This window comes from Arvicanthis niloticus, chromosome 16 (assembly GCF_011762505.2).
Source record: "Arvicanthis niloticus isolate mArvNil1 chromosome 16, mArvNil1.pat.X, whole genome shotgun sequence".
In the NCBI taxonomy this organism is placed as follows: Eukaryota; Metazoa; Chordata; class Mammalia; order Rodentia; family Muridae; genus Arvicanthis; species Arvicanthis niloticus.
This window is the reverse complement of record NC_047673.1, coordinates 72,133,066-72,149,827: the sequence shown is the minus strand read 5'-3', so window position 1 is coordinate 72,149,827 and position 16,762 is coordinate 72,133,066. Positions and strand designations below refer to the sequence as shown.

The following is a 16,762-nucleotide window of genomic DNA, read 5'->3' as shown; positions in this document are numbered from 1 at the left end:
CCTGGCTGCTGCGCACCCATGTTCAGCGCTTTTCTCATCAGTCCCTCACCTCCTGCTCTGTGCAGTGATTTATTATTATTATTATGTTTTGTCATTTGAGAATTCCATACTTGCTTAAGATGCACTTTCATATTCACCTCTACTTCTCCCTCGAGCACTTTCATATTTATCCCTAACCCCTTCCCAACTCTACAACCCCTATCTTCTCTAAACCCCTCTGAGTCCAACTTGTATTGCCCATGTACCTGGGTTTAGTGCCATCCACTGGAGCATGATGATGTACTAGAGGCCACGCCCTTAAAAAAGTGACCCTCTCTCCTCCAGACGTTATCGACTATTACTATTCCTCAGATAGGGATGGGGCTCCTGAGACTCTCCCCGGTCTGTTTTAGATGCTGACTGGCTTGATCTTGTGCCGGTCTTGTGCAGGCAGCCACAGCAGCTGTGAGTTCATGGGTGCAGTGGTCCTGCCATGTCTACACACACACAATGGTTAGCTTCGTTCCTCCTGGACCTCTGGCTCTTACCAGGCCACCAACCCTTCTTCTTTGATGATCTTTGCACTTTTCTTTTGGATAGAAAGGGTGATATTGTCCTATTTGTGGTTGAGCATTCTTGGTGGTGACTCCTTAAACGATCACTCTGACAAACAGTGCTCTCAACCACTAGGTAAAATGTCCTGTGAAAAGAATAACGTGGTTAAGCTTGTGAATCCCCATTACCATATTGGATTGTTCAACACTCCATCCTAATGGTTTTCTACTGGATTACATCTAGGGACTTTTAGCCCTGCCTTTGACATGACTTTAGTCAGCATAAAAGATAACTGATACACTAACACCATTGGAATGGCACTCAGAATGTGAGCCACCTACAATGCACCTACATTCTGTAGCAGTGCCATGCATAAGAATACCTTTTGAAGGGTAATGAGTGCTTTCTCTTTCGGGGCAAACAATGCTTTAAGAAGCTTAGAACCTGTTCAGGAAAGGAGGCATCTAGCTCTTTCAAAGGTTCTCATGGCCTCTGTTTCTAAGATACATTCACATCCAAACCATAACTATTAGTTCAGACCCCATTAGCCAAATCAAGAAATATTTCCTGGCCTGTAAAATGGCTCAGTGAGTAAAGAGGCTTGCCACCAGTGCTGGCATCCTGAGTTCAAATCATAGGATCCGCATGGTAGGAGGAGAGAACTGACTCTTGCAAGATGCCTCCGACTTCTGCACATATGCCATAGTGTGTGCCTGACTATATGTGTATGAATACATACACACACTAAATGGTGATTTATTTAATTTTTTAAAAATGAAATATTTCAGACACCTCTAACTCTGGCTCTTTCCTATCAATTCTGCCATTCTGTGCCTCTAGCTCTGTATCCCATCTTTATCAGGTCTTGGTTTTTTTTCTCTCCTGCTGCATGTTGGGCTCACTTGGCTTGACCTGTCCTCTCATATGTTCATGTTACACGTATTTTTTTAACTTGATTTACTTTCATTTTGGTGCATTAGTGTTTTGCCTGCTTATATGGCTGTATGATGGTATCAGATGCTCTGGAACTGGAGAACTGGAGTTACAGACAGTTGGGAGCTGCCATGTGGGTGCTGGGAATTGAACTTGGGTCCTCTGGAAGAGCAGTGAGTGCTCTTAATTGCTGAGCTCTCTATCCAGCCCCTGTTGAACCTAGTTTCACTACTGAAGTAGAAAATAAGATACCCCATTAGTGATACAGGACAGTGAACAGAAGACATTAGAGATACTGCTGTAGGGATTATTTTTTATTTAAAACTGTAGAGTCATCCCAGTTGCTAAACCATTATTTGTGGCTTAGCATCCCAAACAATGATGTCACATTTGAAAAAGAAAAAAGCAGTTAATGATACATGTCATCTCTGGGACCATCATTTTTGTCAAATTTTCAGTCAACAGTGCTTTCTAGTTAATCTTAAATCAGAGACACTGTGATCCTGAACCTGTGTTGGTCACAACTTGGATTGGAGAAAAACGTCCTTCAGATTATCAATTGTTTGTGGTTCTTACTGCTGACAGCAACTTTACCATTGCTCAAGCCTTAAAAATAGTTGGCCACTGCTGTGAGCCTTTGGCACTCTGTCTCCTTTCTAGACCAATGACTAATAACCAAACATTCTATCAACAATTCATAGATATTTAAAGGTGTATACGTGTGTGCATGCATGTGAATGTGTGTCTGTTTATATGTGTGCTTCTGTGCACCTGTGTATGTGTTTATGTGTGTAGGTTTATATTTCTATGTGTGCATGTGTGTACACGTATGTCTGTGTGCCAGTGTGTATACGTGTGTATGTGTGTGTATGTGTGTGTACATGTGTATTTTCATATTACAGTGTGCAAGTGGGAATGAACTTTTCAGGGTTTGGTTCTCCCTTACCTTGTTTTGAGGCAGGGTCTCTCTTGTTTCTGACATTGTGTTGTAGGAAGAAACTTCTAGCTGACTCTTTACACTGAGAGTGCTGGGATTCAACAACTGCATCTCACTTTGGTTTTCCTCACCTGGGTTCAGGGCTCAAAGTCAGGTCATCAGGATTGTACAGCAAGTGCTTTTATCCACTGAGCCGTCTCCCCACACCCAAACCATAAATATTTATAAACATCTGCTACACATACTTGAGCATTCAGAGACAAATGAGACACACTTTGGAGGAAAAAAATACAAATTTATACAGGGGAATATTAAACATTTATTTAATTTAAAAAGGTCAGATTTATTTCTTCCCCAGAGCTTTGTAAAAGCTAAGGTAGGTGCCACTGCCTGAAAACGAAAAGGAAATGGCAAAAAGAAGAAATAGTCTTAGTTAACCGCTCGGCGAATCTGCGCTCTATGGTACTGTGAACTGGGCAATTATACAACCTAAAAATAGCAGCTCTCACTGATGGTGGGAGGCAAACACACAAACATATAGTTGGACTCAGTAATCTTCAGATGAAACAGGTGTGGGCTTGTGTGGGATGAAGAAACTCGGGGGAAACATCACAGACCTCAGTTTCTGGTTCCGTGGATCTTGAGCAAGGCCTGGGGACCTGAATTGTAAGTGAATGCTTCAGATGCTTCTGGCACTAATTTCTGGCCACAGTTTTGAGCACTGCTAATCCTTAACAAGAGGACACGGGGATAAATTAGGATCGGTTGGTGTGGGGTTAAGTTAAGGTACTGAGATTCAAGTATCAATTTATAAATTTTTTACTTTTGCCTATGAAAATGCTCTTAGAACTAAGAAATGACTTTCTACTCTTCATAAATTAATATATATATATATATATATATGCCACCACAAGCCCAAAGTCACAGGACCAACTAACTATACAGAGACCTCAGAGACAGTGAGTCAAAATAAACTTTTCCTCTTTATAAGCTGATTGTTTCAGGAATTTTGTCAAGGGAATTTATAACCTCCTTTGTAAAGCTTTCTCTGATCTCTTGGATCAGAAATGGCCTCTTTTATTTACATATTCTCTGTGATTTGCATTTGCACACCATTCTAAAGGCATGAAAACACTGTTAGCTGAATCACTTTCTGAATATATAACTTCTGAAAGGGTTCTCTTAGAGAAATAAGGAGATGTCAGTCCAGCCAGCCAACTCAACAAGATCAATCCATCTGTTCCCATGGAGGTGATATTGCAGCCAGATTCCGATCAACCCATCTGTTCCACGTGGAGGTGATATTGCAGCCAGACTCCGATCAATCCATCTGTTCCACGTGGAGGTGATATTGCAGCCAGACTCCTAGCATCCCTAGCTGCAGAAAATTTTATTTCTACCTTAGTGTCTTCCTATTGCTTCACCCTTCTATGGACTAGGAACATTTTTGAATGTTTTGTGGATTCTTTTCTCCCGAGTTAAAGCTTTAATTTTTTTTTTTTAAAAAATGCATCCAACAATACAATTTTAGATATTAGCAAACATAGGAAATGTTGAATCTACTCAAATGTGTGTGAGAGAGAGAGAGAGAGAGAGAGAGAGAGAGAGAGAGAGACAGAGAGAGAGAGAGAGAGAGAGAGAGAGAGAGAGAGAGAGAGAGTATGTGTGTGCATGCACAAATGTAAACGTATGTGCTGGCTAGAGGTCACTTGGGTGTCTTTCTCAATTGCTTTCTACCTTTTTTTGTTTGTTTGTTTTGAGGGGTTTGTTTGTTTGTTTGGGTTTTTTTTGTTTTGTTTTGAGACAGTACCTCTCACTGAACCTGGAGCTAGACTGTAAGCCAGCAAGCCTCAGGAGTCCTTCCATCCCTGCCTCCTCACTGCTAGGATGCTGCAGTGCCTGGCTTCTTATGTAGGTCTTTGGGGTCTAAAATCAGGCTCTTATGCTTGCTTGGCAAACTCAGTTTACAAACTGAGCTGTCTCCTCATTCTTAAAAGATTAATCTTTAAAATTACAGGTGGGGCTGGAGAGATAACTCAGCAGTTGAGAGCACTGGCTGCTCTTCCAGAAGTCACAGATACAATTCCTAGCACCCACATGGCAGGCATTGGATGAGCATGGTACACAATTATATATAGTCAAAACACCCACACATAAAATAAAATAAATTAATCTGTTCTTTAAATGTAGATGATAAAAAAATCACAAAACTTAAAGACTCCTATTACTTAGAATAAGAGCTCATTTATTCCTTCTAAATACTTTACAAGTCTGTTAACATGTAGCAACTCCTTGTGGAATTGTCATTGAACAAGTCAAATCTCTCACCATATCCACCAGCCCCAGCCTTATCACACACTGATCAGAGAGACAGAGAAATGGGAAAGTAGTGGGGAGAATAACACACAGCATCAGCATCACAGTGAACTGACTTATATGCTTTGAATCAAAAGAACACAAGACCTCATCCACAGCTGTCCATGGTGGTGCAAGTCTGTGTCCTTGCATATGGGAATGCAAGTTTGAGGCCAGTAAATACCTATCTCACAAAACAAAACAAAATGAATGAATGAATGAATGAATTAATAGTTGATAAACAAACAAATAAGGCCAGAGAGGTAGTGGTAGAGTGTGTGCCTATCATATGTAACTCTCTGGATCCTATTCTGTCACCAAATAATGACTATGTATGTAAGTAAACTAAAGGTGCCACTCACTTCTTGCCTCAGTTTATCCTTTTATCAATTATAAAAGAAGATCTTATTCTCTTTCATATCTTTGAAAGCATGAAATTAGACACATGTGAATCTTGAGAGGTATGTGTCCACCCCCTACTTGAAACAACTGCCTTGTAAAGTATCTTTGATAGCTGGCTGGCATGAAACTACACTTGGAATTCAGAACTTCTCCTCAGAGTGCAACTGTTTGTTTTGGTCAGTAACTATTTCCAAAATAAAGGTCGAGTTTAAAAATTAAAACAAAACTATGATTTGCTTTGAAATTCTTTTTGTGAACACTTTTAGGGGCTGTGGTTATAACTGGATGGTGGAGTACTTGGCTAACACATACAGGGCCACAAGTTCAATTTCAAGTGCTTCCAAAACAACAACAATAACATTATCCTCAAACAAGCATGGGAAATGTAAGGGTAGAAATGTAGGACATATAAAGAGAGAAAAATTTGAATAAGCTGATTGGCAGGAACTGCTTAAACAGTTTGTAGGATCCATTCACACAAGCAGCTGTGTGTAATGAGTGGACTGACAAAATACAACAGTTAACTGAGGGGATGGTGGTTCACTTTTACAGGATTCTCTGCGCGCTTCTTCTATGTGACAGTTCCAATGTACTTAAAGCATCTCCTCTTATAGAAATGCTATTTCAACTTAACCCATCAGGAAAGCTTCCAATGTTAATAAAACTAGAGAGGAAATCATTTCCATTTAGACTAAATTGAAATTGGTTCTCTGAAAAGGTAGCAATGCCCTAAGCACAAGAGTAAAATTACAGTCTATTAGTAGAGAGAAAATCAACACATTATGAATATGCTAACGTCTGGAAGTAGTCAGACATAAAATACATATTGAATACTAACCAGCCCTCTGTGATGTGCCTATGGTTTGAGTGTGTTCACAATGGCTCATGCATTGAAACTTTGGCCATCATGGATAAAACCTAAGAAATGGAATCATAGGAGGCAAAGACAGAAACATTACAGGTTCAAGTCTGTACGTTAGTCACTTTTCTGTCACTGAGATAAAATACCACGATAAAGGCAACTTACAGAAAAAAAGAGTCCATCACAGTGAGGAGACATGGCATCAAGTGGCAAGCATGGCAGGAGGAGCAGGAAGCTGAGAGACCACATCTTCAATCTCCAGCACAAACCAGAGAGCAAAGTGGAGGTTGGGTAAGACTATAAACAATCAAAGCCCGCTAGTGACACACCTCCCTCAGCTAGGCTCCACCGCCCAAAGAATCCCCAAAGGGCAAGGCTGACTCAAAACTGAGTGTTCAAATATCTGAACTTATAGGAAACATTCTTATCCAAACCACCACAAAGTCCAACCTGACGTTGTTTACTTCCGACATAGATTGTGTATTTTTATGCATGAATACTACATTATGTTGGGTCACCTATGGAGTGTTCTAGTAAGAGGCACATGATGATAGTTTTTCCCACAGCTTGTGGTGGTATTCCTAATCATTTGATTATAAGTCAGGATTTCTGTATCATACCTTTCTTATTTTGTGATTAATGTGTCACATGAGAAGTGGGCTATTTTGAGACTGTGTGCTACACCTTACCACATGCTTGTCTTCCGGTTTTAGCATCTTTTCAGTGGTTCTCCTCTAAATATATTCACATATAATAAAAGTCATTATTTTTAAAGCATACAATTCAGGTGCTGGAGAGATGGCTTAAAGGCCAAGAGTACTGGCTATTCTTCCAGAAGACCTGAGCTTAGTTTCTAGCACGCATACTGGCAGGCTCACAACTGCCTATAGCTCCAGTTCCAAGGGATCTTACAGCCTCTTCTAGCATCTCCAAATATCTATACATGTGCATATGCACATATATACTAAATCTAAAAATAAAATAAGTCTTTAAAGCTTACAGTTCAGTGCTTTTAATATTTTCACGAGGTTGTACACACCCTCCACTACTACTTAATTCCATTAAAACATGATTTATTTCATGTGTATGTATGTTTTACTGGCATGTATATCTGTGCACCAAGCTACCATTTGGGTGCTGGGAACAGACCACAATTCATCTACAAGAAAAGTGCTTCTTAGCCATATCTCCAGCTCCTAATCTCATTTTAAAATTACGTTTATTTGTCTGTGTATATGTGAGGTCTCTCCTTCCATCATGTGGGTTCTAGAGATCAAACTTAAGTAATCAGGTTTGGTAGAAAGTGCCTTACCCAAGAAGTCATCTTGCTGGCCCCCAATTTTACTTTCTCATCACACACAAGGAGAAATAATGCATCTGTTAACTGTCTGTCTCTTCCACACTTTCCTTGTTCCCAGCTTCCCCCAACCACTAATCCATTCTGGTTTCAGTTGAGCAGTTGTAAACTGGCCAGTGTGGGTGCTGGAAGGAAACGCAACTCAGATCCTCTGGAAGAGCACCAAGTGCTGTAAACCTCTTTCTCTGGCCATCTCTCTGGCCCCTGACTCTACAGACTCGCCTACATGGGACATCTCATACAAAAGTAGTCATATGGTATGTGACTCTGTGTCTTTATTTCATTAATATGTTTTCAGGGTTTATCTGTTGTCTTGCAGTTTTTAAAATAACGGTTTTTTATTCCTTTTTATATGTTGAAATTATTATCACTGTGACTCTTGGGAAATGTTGATTGAAATACAAATTTCAATCTAAACTTATGAAGGTAACATGGTTTTTATCATCCTTCGGCGAGTTACTTTTAAAGAAAACTGCTCCACCGTCGTTCATGTTATCAGATGGAAGGGCCCATGACGACCGCCTTCCTTGGGGTTTACAGAATCCTTGCTCGTTTCCACTGTAACAAGGCAGTCTCCGATTTTAAAGAGCCACAACGACCACCTTTCTTGAAGTGCTCACTATCTTCCCTCTTTTCCAATGGACATACAGAAAGCTCTTCCCAACTGTCACCCCACGAGCTCCTCCCTCTCCTTAAACCCCCCCCTCCCCGAGGAGGCAGGAGGAGGAAGTGACGCACAGGAAGTATCCTGGTCCCCTTACAGTGGAGGAAGGAATCAAACTCCCAAGATGGCGGCGGCGGCGTCTGAGGAGCGGATGGCTGAGGAAGGAGGCGGCGGCCACGGCGACGGCGGCTCCTGCTCGGCCGCCGGCTCCGCTCAGCGACAGCCCCCGGCGCCCCCGGCGCAGGCCCCGCAGCCGGGGTCCCAGGCACCCGCCGCGCCCGCCATGGCACCAGACCACCTGCCTCAAAACAACACACTGGTGGCGCTACCCATCGTAGCCATCGAGAACATACTCAGCTTTATGTCCTACGACGAAATTAGCCAGCTCCGCCTGGTGAGGCCCGAGGTCTGGGGAGGGCCGACGCGGGCGGCGCGTTCCTGGGGAGGGAGCCCCCGCCGGCCCCGGACACGGAGCGCGCCCCGGCAGCCGGGAAGTGTCCCTGGCGACGGTCGGCCGGGTGCTGCCGCACTGGCATCCCGACTGCCCGGCGGGCGAGCCTCCGCGCCCCAGCCGGGGACGCGCCCGCCTGCGACAAGTAGCGGAGTTGGGCTTGGTACCCTCCGCCCGGCTGGACGCACGGGGATTCCCGAGGGGGCTGCGCCTGCCTTGACTTACCGCTCCCCGACCGGGGCTCACTTTTGAGTTCACTCCCAAGTAGGCAGTCGATCCGTCCCAGCTAGGCTTGGGTTGTGTTGCAAGAATAGTGTATTGTTCTCCAACCCAAGCTTCCTGGTCGAAAAGGATGAAGGAGGTTTGGTCTTTTCCCCTCCGCCTTGAACCCCAGTTGAGGTTCTAAAATTGCAATTGTGTTGTGGGTTTAACCAGAGCCTTAGTAGACCACTAAAGTAGAGCCCTGGGAAATGACCTGTCCGCCTTTGCCACCCTGACACTTCAGCCTATAGCGGAGCAACTTGCCCCCTTGACAATCTATTACCCCTCCCCTGGTCTTGCAGTCTCTCTCTTTTTTTTAATGTGCTTCAAGCCCACCCTCCTGCAGTCGGAATGGTTTACTTATAACCCCCCCCCCCCGCCGCCGCAAAAAAATTACGTTGTTCTATCCAAAAGAAAAGAAATTGCCTTTGGAATTTTACTACATCCCAGAGGCTTGACTGAAGATTTGATGAATTTCTTGGTTCAGGAAGATATCTCACTTCCTTCCAGGGAATTTTTCCTTAAGCGGTTAGGAAATTGGAGGAGGTGGACATTTTGAAGTGATTGTGAGCCGGTTCTGTGTACAGTCACTAAATGTGGTCGGGATTGTTTACAAAAGGACAAAGACATCTTTCTGAATGTGCTGTGTGTAGCGGTTTCTTATTAATCAGTGTGCCATATTTTAGACCTATACTTCCAACTCTGAATTGCCTGTAATGGTGTTTCAAAGGAAATCATCTTTAAAAACAGCTTGCAGTCATTCATTCATTCAAGGTTTTGTGTGTGTTTCCCCTACTCTGTAGAATGGAAATTTTCTTCTGTTGAGAGTAGGTATTCAGTGTCCTAGATTTTCAAAACATCATCCTGGAATTTCATGTAGAATCGTAAATATTTCCTTTATATTTTATAAAGAATGGCGCTTGACCAAAATTTACGCTGTCTGTACATGGCGTTTGGCAATTGGGCATAACATCTGATTGAGTTGAGCAGTCAGCCAGACAGTGGCTCTGGAAAGCTTGGCATGTTCACAGTTTTTTTTGTTAAGTGTTGAGAAAAACTGCGTTTTATTAGCTTGTTAGTCGTTTTCCTTCTTTTCATTCATTGTTGTTTGGTTTTGTGTTTTGCCACCATTCTGGAGTTGAGCCTTGCATCTGCTAGACAAATTCTCTATCAGCTTTAACTCGAATTTGTCTTTAAAAAAAAAAAGTTTAAAGAGGAGAAAATAGACTATGCTTGGAGACCTGAGGTACAATGGGTCCCACAATTCATTAATAATCACATTTCTTTCATGTGAAATGTATAGCTTCATATTATATATCTCAAGCCTTTCCCTGGCCTTTAGTGTTACAGATTTGTAATTAAGCATTTTTCTTAAGGAGTCCCTGTGGCTTTCCCACCCCCAGCCAGGTTTAGACCTACACCTGGTTTTAGAAACAGGAGGCCCGCTCCTTTCTTTACCCGATGTTACTGGGTCTTTATGGAAATTAAGGTTTTAGATTCATTGGTCTCAGAAAATGCAATTCAAGTGAATAAAATACAGATGTACTTTCTGGTCACTAGGTGTCAGCATTAATTTAATTATGATCTTTTTGTGAAATTGATAGAAAAGAGGCACTGCCTCTTTAGGCTCTTTGTACAGATCTTTTTAATTGAAGTAGTTACTTTTACCTATATCATTTGCCAAAAAAAAAAAAAAAAAATCAAGAGACTTAAGTATGTACTGGCATCTGCTGTACATGTTACCTAAGTTCTTTTTATTGTGTTTTCTTGAGTAAGGCTGTAAGGCCGGCCAGGCTCGGAACGAGCAATGTTAAGAGCACAGCTGGCTTCCATTCAGCAACGTTGTGATGCTGGGTTAGTTTATGCATTGTTGAGATAGGCATTTTGCTTTTTTCTTTCTTCCCAGTTTATTTCTTGCTTCATCCTGAAAGAGATAATGTTTCCCTATTCTAGCACCTAACTTAAAGGGCAGGTACATAATCCAATACCTAATAGTCTATGCTTCTTGTAAAAGATCTCTAGCCTGAAGTTGCTTCAATCACATTTTAATTATTTGTTCAGGTTAATTGGTGATAGTCTTTGCTTCCTGTAACAATAAATAATTGAAATTCAATTTTCCAGTCTACTGATTTCTTAGGGTCTGTCTTGAATGCTTTATGAATTGGCTATTTTTCTACCACTAAATTTTGTTCCCCAAACATATGCAGCCCGGAAATCCTGGTTCTACAGAAATAGCTTTAAATATTTAATTCCTGTAATGTATTAAAGTGTATTTGGCTGCATACAGCTTTTCAAATGGCAAGATATATACTTTGAGTTGGTTGCTTTCCCAGTAAAATAGTCAAATTAGTGCAGGTGCAGCTTTGGTGTGTCAAGCAGACAGACCCTTAGTAAGTACCTGAGATACTTAGAAACAAGAAACCAAAGGTATGAATGGAGATTTCACCCTTGGGGAACAAAACAAACTTAACTTTGAACATGTTACTTTGCTCATGAACCAGGTGTTCTGTTGGGAAAGTTTTCAGAATAGTAGAGAGCTGTCATTGGTTCCCCTGTAGTTCAAGTGGTGCTCGTGCAAATGGACTGCAATTGTTAGTATTTCAGAACATATCAAGAATCTTGCATATTATCTGGAATAGAAATTTCCAGTTAGCAACCAAGAATATAAAACCATGCTCCATCCCGAGATATTTGTCTAGATAACTCTAGAGAATTAAACCTGTTATTTATATTTTCTTTCATGGTTTTTCTTCAAGCATTAGAAAGCTGAAAGTTACAGACTGGGTTGGTAGTGGGAAATATGAAGGACAATGAAGAGGCCCTTTTCTTTTGCTTTGAATTAGGCATCTTCTCTGCCCTGTTTCTCATTGTATCCTAGAAGTTCCTGACCTCTTTTTTTTTTTTCAGTATACCTTTATATTCTTTAAAAGTCATGATTCCAAGAGTTTACCTTAGAAAGTTTTATAAAATACAAGACTACGAATCACACATCCATTAGCTGTCAGAGTCACAGTGTACCACAGTATTACTATGTCACTCCAGAGACCTCAGCTGGATACCCGTGCACAAATGAGTAAGTCTCCGCTTCCCCATTATGAGAATAGTTGACCATGCCCACTCCTAAAGGGTCTTGGAAACTCCAGGAGCCTCACCACACACAAACACACACACACACACATGACGGTGGTCCTCAGGGTATGGTGGAACTCCTGTGTGTGTTGGGGTTTCCTCCCGCTTTTCTGTGGACCCCCGATCTTACTAGTGGGTACTTAAGTAAAGTCTTTTGAGACAGTTCCTCCCTTCTACTAATTCTTCCTGATAACTCACAAAGTAAAGGGGTTCAGCCAACAATCCTGTCACAGTGTTGTTATGAAGATACAATGGACATATTCTTCCCAACACATCTACAGAGCACCAGAATAATAAAGAACAAAGCATAAATAAGTGTTGAAGTTAAGCAGGAAACCTCTTCAGGACCATGGTTTTCTACCAGGTAGCATAAAGGTCCATGGACTCTAGCTTGGCACTGCTAGGAGCTGCCCAGAACTTTAAGAAGTAGTGCCTACTGTCAATGGAGCTGTAGCCTAAAAGGGTATACAGGATCCCTCATCCCAATAAATCCTCTTTCAAGTCTGGTTTTCTTTTTTTTAATTGGAGTTGTTTGTATAAGCATGGACTTTTAAAGTGGATGCTGGTAACCCTTGTACACTGGGCTATCTCCCCAGCTCTCCAAGATCTTTTTAAATCTCCAAGATTTTTTTAAAAATGAGGGATTTGAGCAAAATTTTTTGGCTTTTTTTTTTTTCTTTTTTTTTTTTTTTTTGTCATAGTTACTGTTTTAAGTAGGGGTTCACATAGCTCAGGCTAGCTTCAGACCTGCTGAGTAGCCAAGGGTAACCTTGAACCTTGGATCCTCTGAACCCTCCTCCAGACTCTTCTAGAAGAATTCTAATGAGGTACGTACAGTAATGATACACAGGGAGTTAGAAATACTGCATGAAGTCCAGAGGAGAATCACAGAAGGCTGTAGTGAGACACAATTTCTACAAGGGGAAAACAGGAGCCTGTGTGCTCTGTCAGGCTTGAGATGATCAGATTAGGTTTACCCAATCTTAAGTGCAAAATGCTAGAACCAGGAACTTGGTTCTCCTAAATCTCTACTAAATGTTGTCTTTTGCTTCTAAAATGATTCGGTCTGTATGCATGGACTGTAATCTTAATATAGTACCACGTTCACTGCGTGAGAATCCATATCATTCGGTTTATTGGGGTGTTATTCAGATTTCTGTCAATGGAAGAAACCAGGATGAAATTGACTAGTGAGGAGACTGGCTTGTGTTGAATCTTGGGGTTCTTGTTCTTTACTATACAGACACCTACTGCCTTAAGGGCACTGGTGTTGGTGCAGTGGTGTTTACTCTGTGGTAGGTAAGGAGAAGATGAGCCTGGGTGTCCACAGTCCCCTTACAGCATCAGCTCTAATGAGTAACAACTCACAAGTAGGCCCTCCTTTAAGTTTTGGGCAACTCCTAACAGTGCCAAGCTGGAGAACAGTCTTTAACGCAGTTCAGATCCAGTGACAGTACAGGGTGTACAAGTACATCTGATTTCTTCTGTGAGATGCTACTTTGCATGATCTGTGTGCATGTGTGTTTACCTGTGTAGGTGCACATACCTGCAGAGAAATATGGTCAGTGTTTAATCCGCCCATCTAATCCACCTTATTTGAATACACCACAACATTTGGGCCTTCCAGAGTCTGTGATAAGTGGAAGCTTTCAGTGTATTGAACTGCTGTGAGTAAACCATAGAAAGTCATGTCATTGAGAAATAAAGGGGTTTTCTACATAACATACTAACTACTGAAAAAGTAATACTTATTTTTTGCCTGAAATAGATGAGACTTTTTTTTAGGTTTTTAATTTGCCCCAGCATGAAGTTAATGTTTTGCAAGACTTTAACATTCTTCTTTATATGTACGTGTGAAAGTGTTATGCATCGACATGTCTGTGTGGGTAGATATATACGCCAGTGCATTCACATGAGTTTGGAATGTGACTCGTGAGTGTGGAAGTTAGAGGTTGACAGGTCTGGTGGAGCTCAGGTTGATTGCAAACTAGCAAAGGCTAACCTTGAACTCAGGGTCCTCCTGCCAGAACCTCCCAATTGCTGTGATTACAGGCATACACCACCACTCTTAGCTCAAGGAAAAAATATTTTAAGATTTATTTTACTTTTATTTATATGTGTGTGACTGTATCAGCCACATCTGTGCGGGAGCTGTGGAGCCAGAAGGTATTGAATTCCTTGGAGCTAGAGTTACAGGCAGTTCTGAGCCCGCCTTGTGTGTCGTGGGAAGCAAACTCGGGTCTTCCAGAACAGTAACGCTTTACCCGCTAAGTCATCATCTTTAGCTCCTAAGACAAATTCTGTAGTATAAACAAGAAGGCCGCTTTTAACGTTTCATCAGAGCACCCTCATTTTAACTGATGACCACGTCCTTTACTGAGAACAGGGCAGATAACAGAAAACCATCAAGACGTCTTCCTTTTTGGCTTTCGAGTGCTTTATAGGAGCTTGGAACAGACTCTTTCTAATTGTTTTTCCTCAGGCTCATGTAAATTATATTTTCTTTCAAGTGACTATCTAGGGGACAAACCACCCAAAATGGAATATTTCTTATAATTCTACCTGCTGATATTGAGGATTGTGGTGTATGTAATATACCAGAGGTTTATTACATACATAATGTATATACATAACAGTTTACTGGTTATGAGCACAGGCTGCTCTTCCAAAGTCCCTGGGTTTGATTCCCAGCACTTTAAGACTGGCATCCAAGTTGCAAGAGATCTGATGTCCTTTTCTGGCTTCAAGGACACATGGTACACAGACGTGTGTGCAAGTAAATCACCCGCACATAAATATACTGTGTACTAGCACAAGTTCTAAGTAAGGGCAGTCTAAGTAAGGTGAGCATAATTTTCTAGGAAACACTAAAATGCTGCAAGACTTGGGAAAGTGAGTTCCCTGAAAAAGTAAATAGGAAAGAAGTGAGCAGAATGGACGAGCTCATTCATTGTTCACTTCGTAGATGGTCCCGTCTGTCACTGCTTTAGGGTACATTTGTCTACTGTCTTTACTTGTGTGTTCACTCTCTTGCTCCAAACAAGGATGGAGCCATTTAGGTGCACAAACACAGGCAAAGATGTAGCTTGCTTTTTACTAACCCATTTGAAGAGCACAAATAGAAAGTGTACCTCTAAAACTTGTCTCAGAACCACAGTACCATCTAGTTCCAGGGGATGTCGCAGTTCAGCTTATATTTAACCTTCTCAGTTTCCCTCAAAGTTGGCCTCTATAGCTCTTTTTTTGGGAGGAGCATCTTAGCTCTGATTAAGAATTAAACTCTAGAATATTCCACATTTTCGTTATTTTCTTCAATTGATCTTTTGAAGAGTTCCGGGCATAGAACTTGTAAACTCTATTTCAAGTCAGGTATTATAAGTAGTACCTAGTTGTAATCTTAGCACTTGAAAAGCTGAGGCAGGAAGATTGCTCCAAATTCAAATCAAGCCTGGGCTACTTAGCAGGACCCTGTCCCACACAGTCAACAAGTGAAAACGGAAGTGCCACTCTGCAGACTATTATTAGCAGTTTGAACTTTGAACTCAGGCATTGACTCTGCAATGACAGCTTTTGAGTTATTTAGAGAAAAGCATCAAGTGCCTTTTTTTTTTTTAAAACTATAGAATACCAAAGAATGTCTTATAAAACTGAGCTGGTTTACATAGTTTCTTCAATTCCAAGCTAGTGTTTCACAACTTAGCATTTATGAAAAATCAGAGTGTATCTTGATGTGCTGTGTATGTTATTGTGACATATGAGTTACATCTGAAAGTCTTTACAGCATCCTAAGCAAAACTGATGACTTCTAGGGTAGCATTTCTCAAGACAGCTAAGGCGTCAGAGGAGAAAATGTTGCAAATTAAAAGGCATCATATATTATAAATGGCCAAGTATTAAAATGTGCACCTTAGGATTAACTAAAGCTTGACTTCAGAGATATTAAAGGAAAATTTCAAATTTCACAAATTTATTGTGCAGTTGCCTTGCATTATCAAGAAAGGCCATGATGACAAAGAAATCTAAAAAGATTTCTAGACGAATGTATGTAAAAAAAAATTATTACCACTTAAGTTAAACATGACTTTTGAAAAGGATAAATATGACATTTTAAGTTCTGAAGGAACTAATATATTAGGAAAACCTGTATTCATTTCTTATACTAAAACAGCAAGGATCAAAGAGTCCACAAGTGTCATCTTTGTACAATGGTGAGTCTTATTAACTCCCTTGGGTATTTGGGGGGTGGGGGGGAAGATGCGTATTTTCCAAGAATGCTATATACCGTTTATTTTTCCTTCTCAACAAAACTGGAAAAAACTGCGACTGGAGAGACAGCAGTCAAGATCCCTTGTTGCTCTTCCAGGAAACCTGGGTTCTAGTCCCAGGTCTCATCATCCCTAACTACAATTCCAAGAGATCATCTGGCCTCTGTAGGCCTCGGGCCTGAACATAGTACACAGACACACACATGCATGCAAAAACCTGTACATATAAAATAATTTTTAAGCTATAGAAGCTGCTAATTAACAGATGTATACATCTGTTATGTATACTTGATTTTACACCTGACATGTTTAAATTGACTGTGACTTTTAAAAACTAGGAGCGCTGCCAAAAACTGTCTCCTACAACATTGGAGTTGTGTTTCCAGCCTTAATTCTTTTAAGTTGATGCATAAATCTTGTACATTTTTGAAAAACTATTTGTTTATTGAGGCAGAGTCTCACTGTGCAGTCCAAGCTGGCCAGAACTTGACATGTAGTGCAGGCTGTCCATGAATTCTACACTGTCTCTTCCTTCCAAATGCTGAGATTACACGCATGTACCGTCATGCTTGGAGCTGGTTTGGGCAACCATGTTGTGTAATGTCCAAATTA

At 41.1% G+C, this 16,762-nt stretch overlaps 1 protein-coding gene across 1 annotated transcript in view; it reads left to right on the top strand.

Moving 5' to 3' along the window:
* Positions 1 to 8,143: 8,143 nt before the first annotated feature.
* Positions 8,144 to 16,762, top strand: part of Fbxo28 (F-box protein 28) — a 28,323-nt gene continuing 19,704 nt past the window's right edge. Inside the window, exon 1 of the mRNA XM_034520359.2 lies at positions 8,144 to 8,438. Within this exon, the coding sequence (XP_034376250.1) occupies positions 8,169 to 8,438 (270 nt within the window). The 5' untranslated portion in view covers positions 8,144 to 8,168. The remainder of the gene's footprint in view (positions 8,439 to 16,762) is intronic.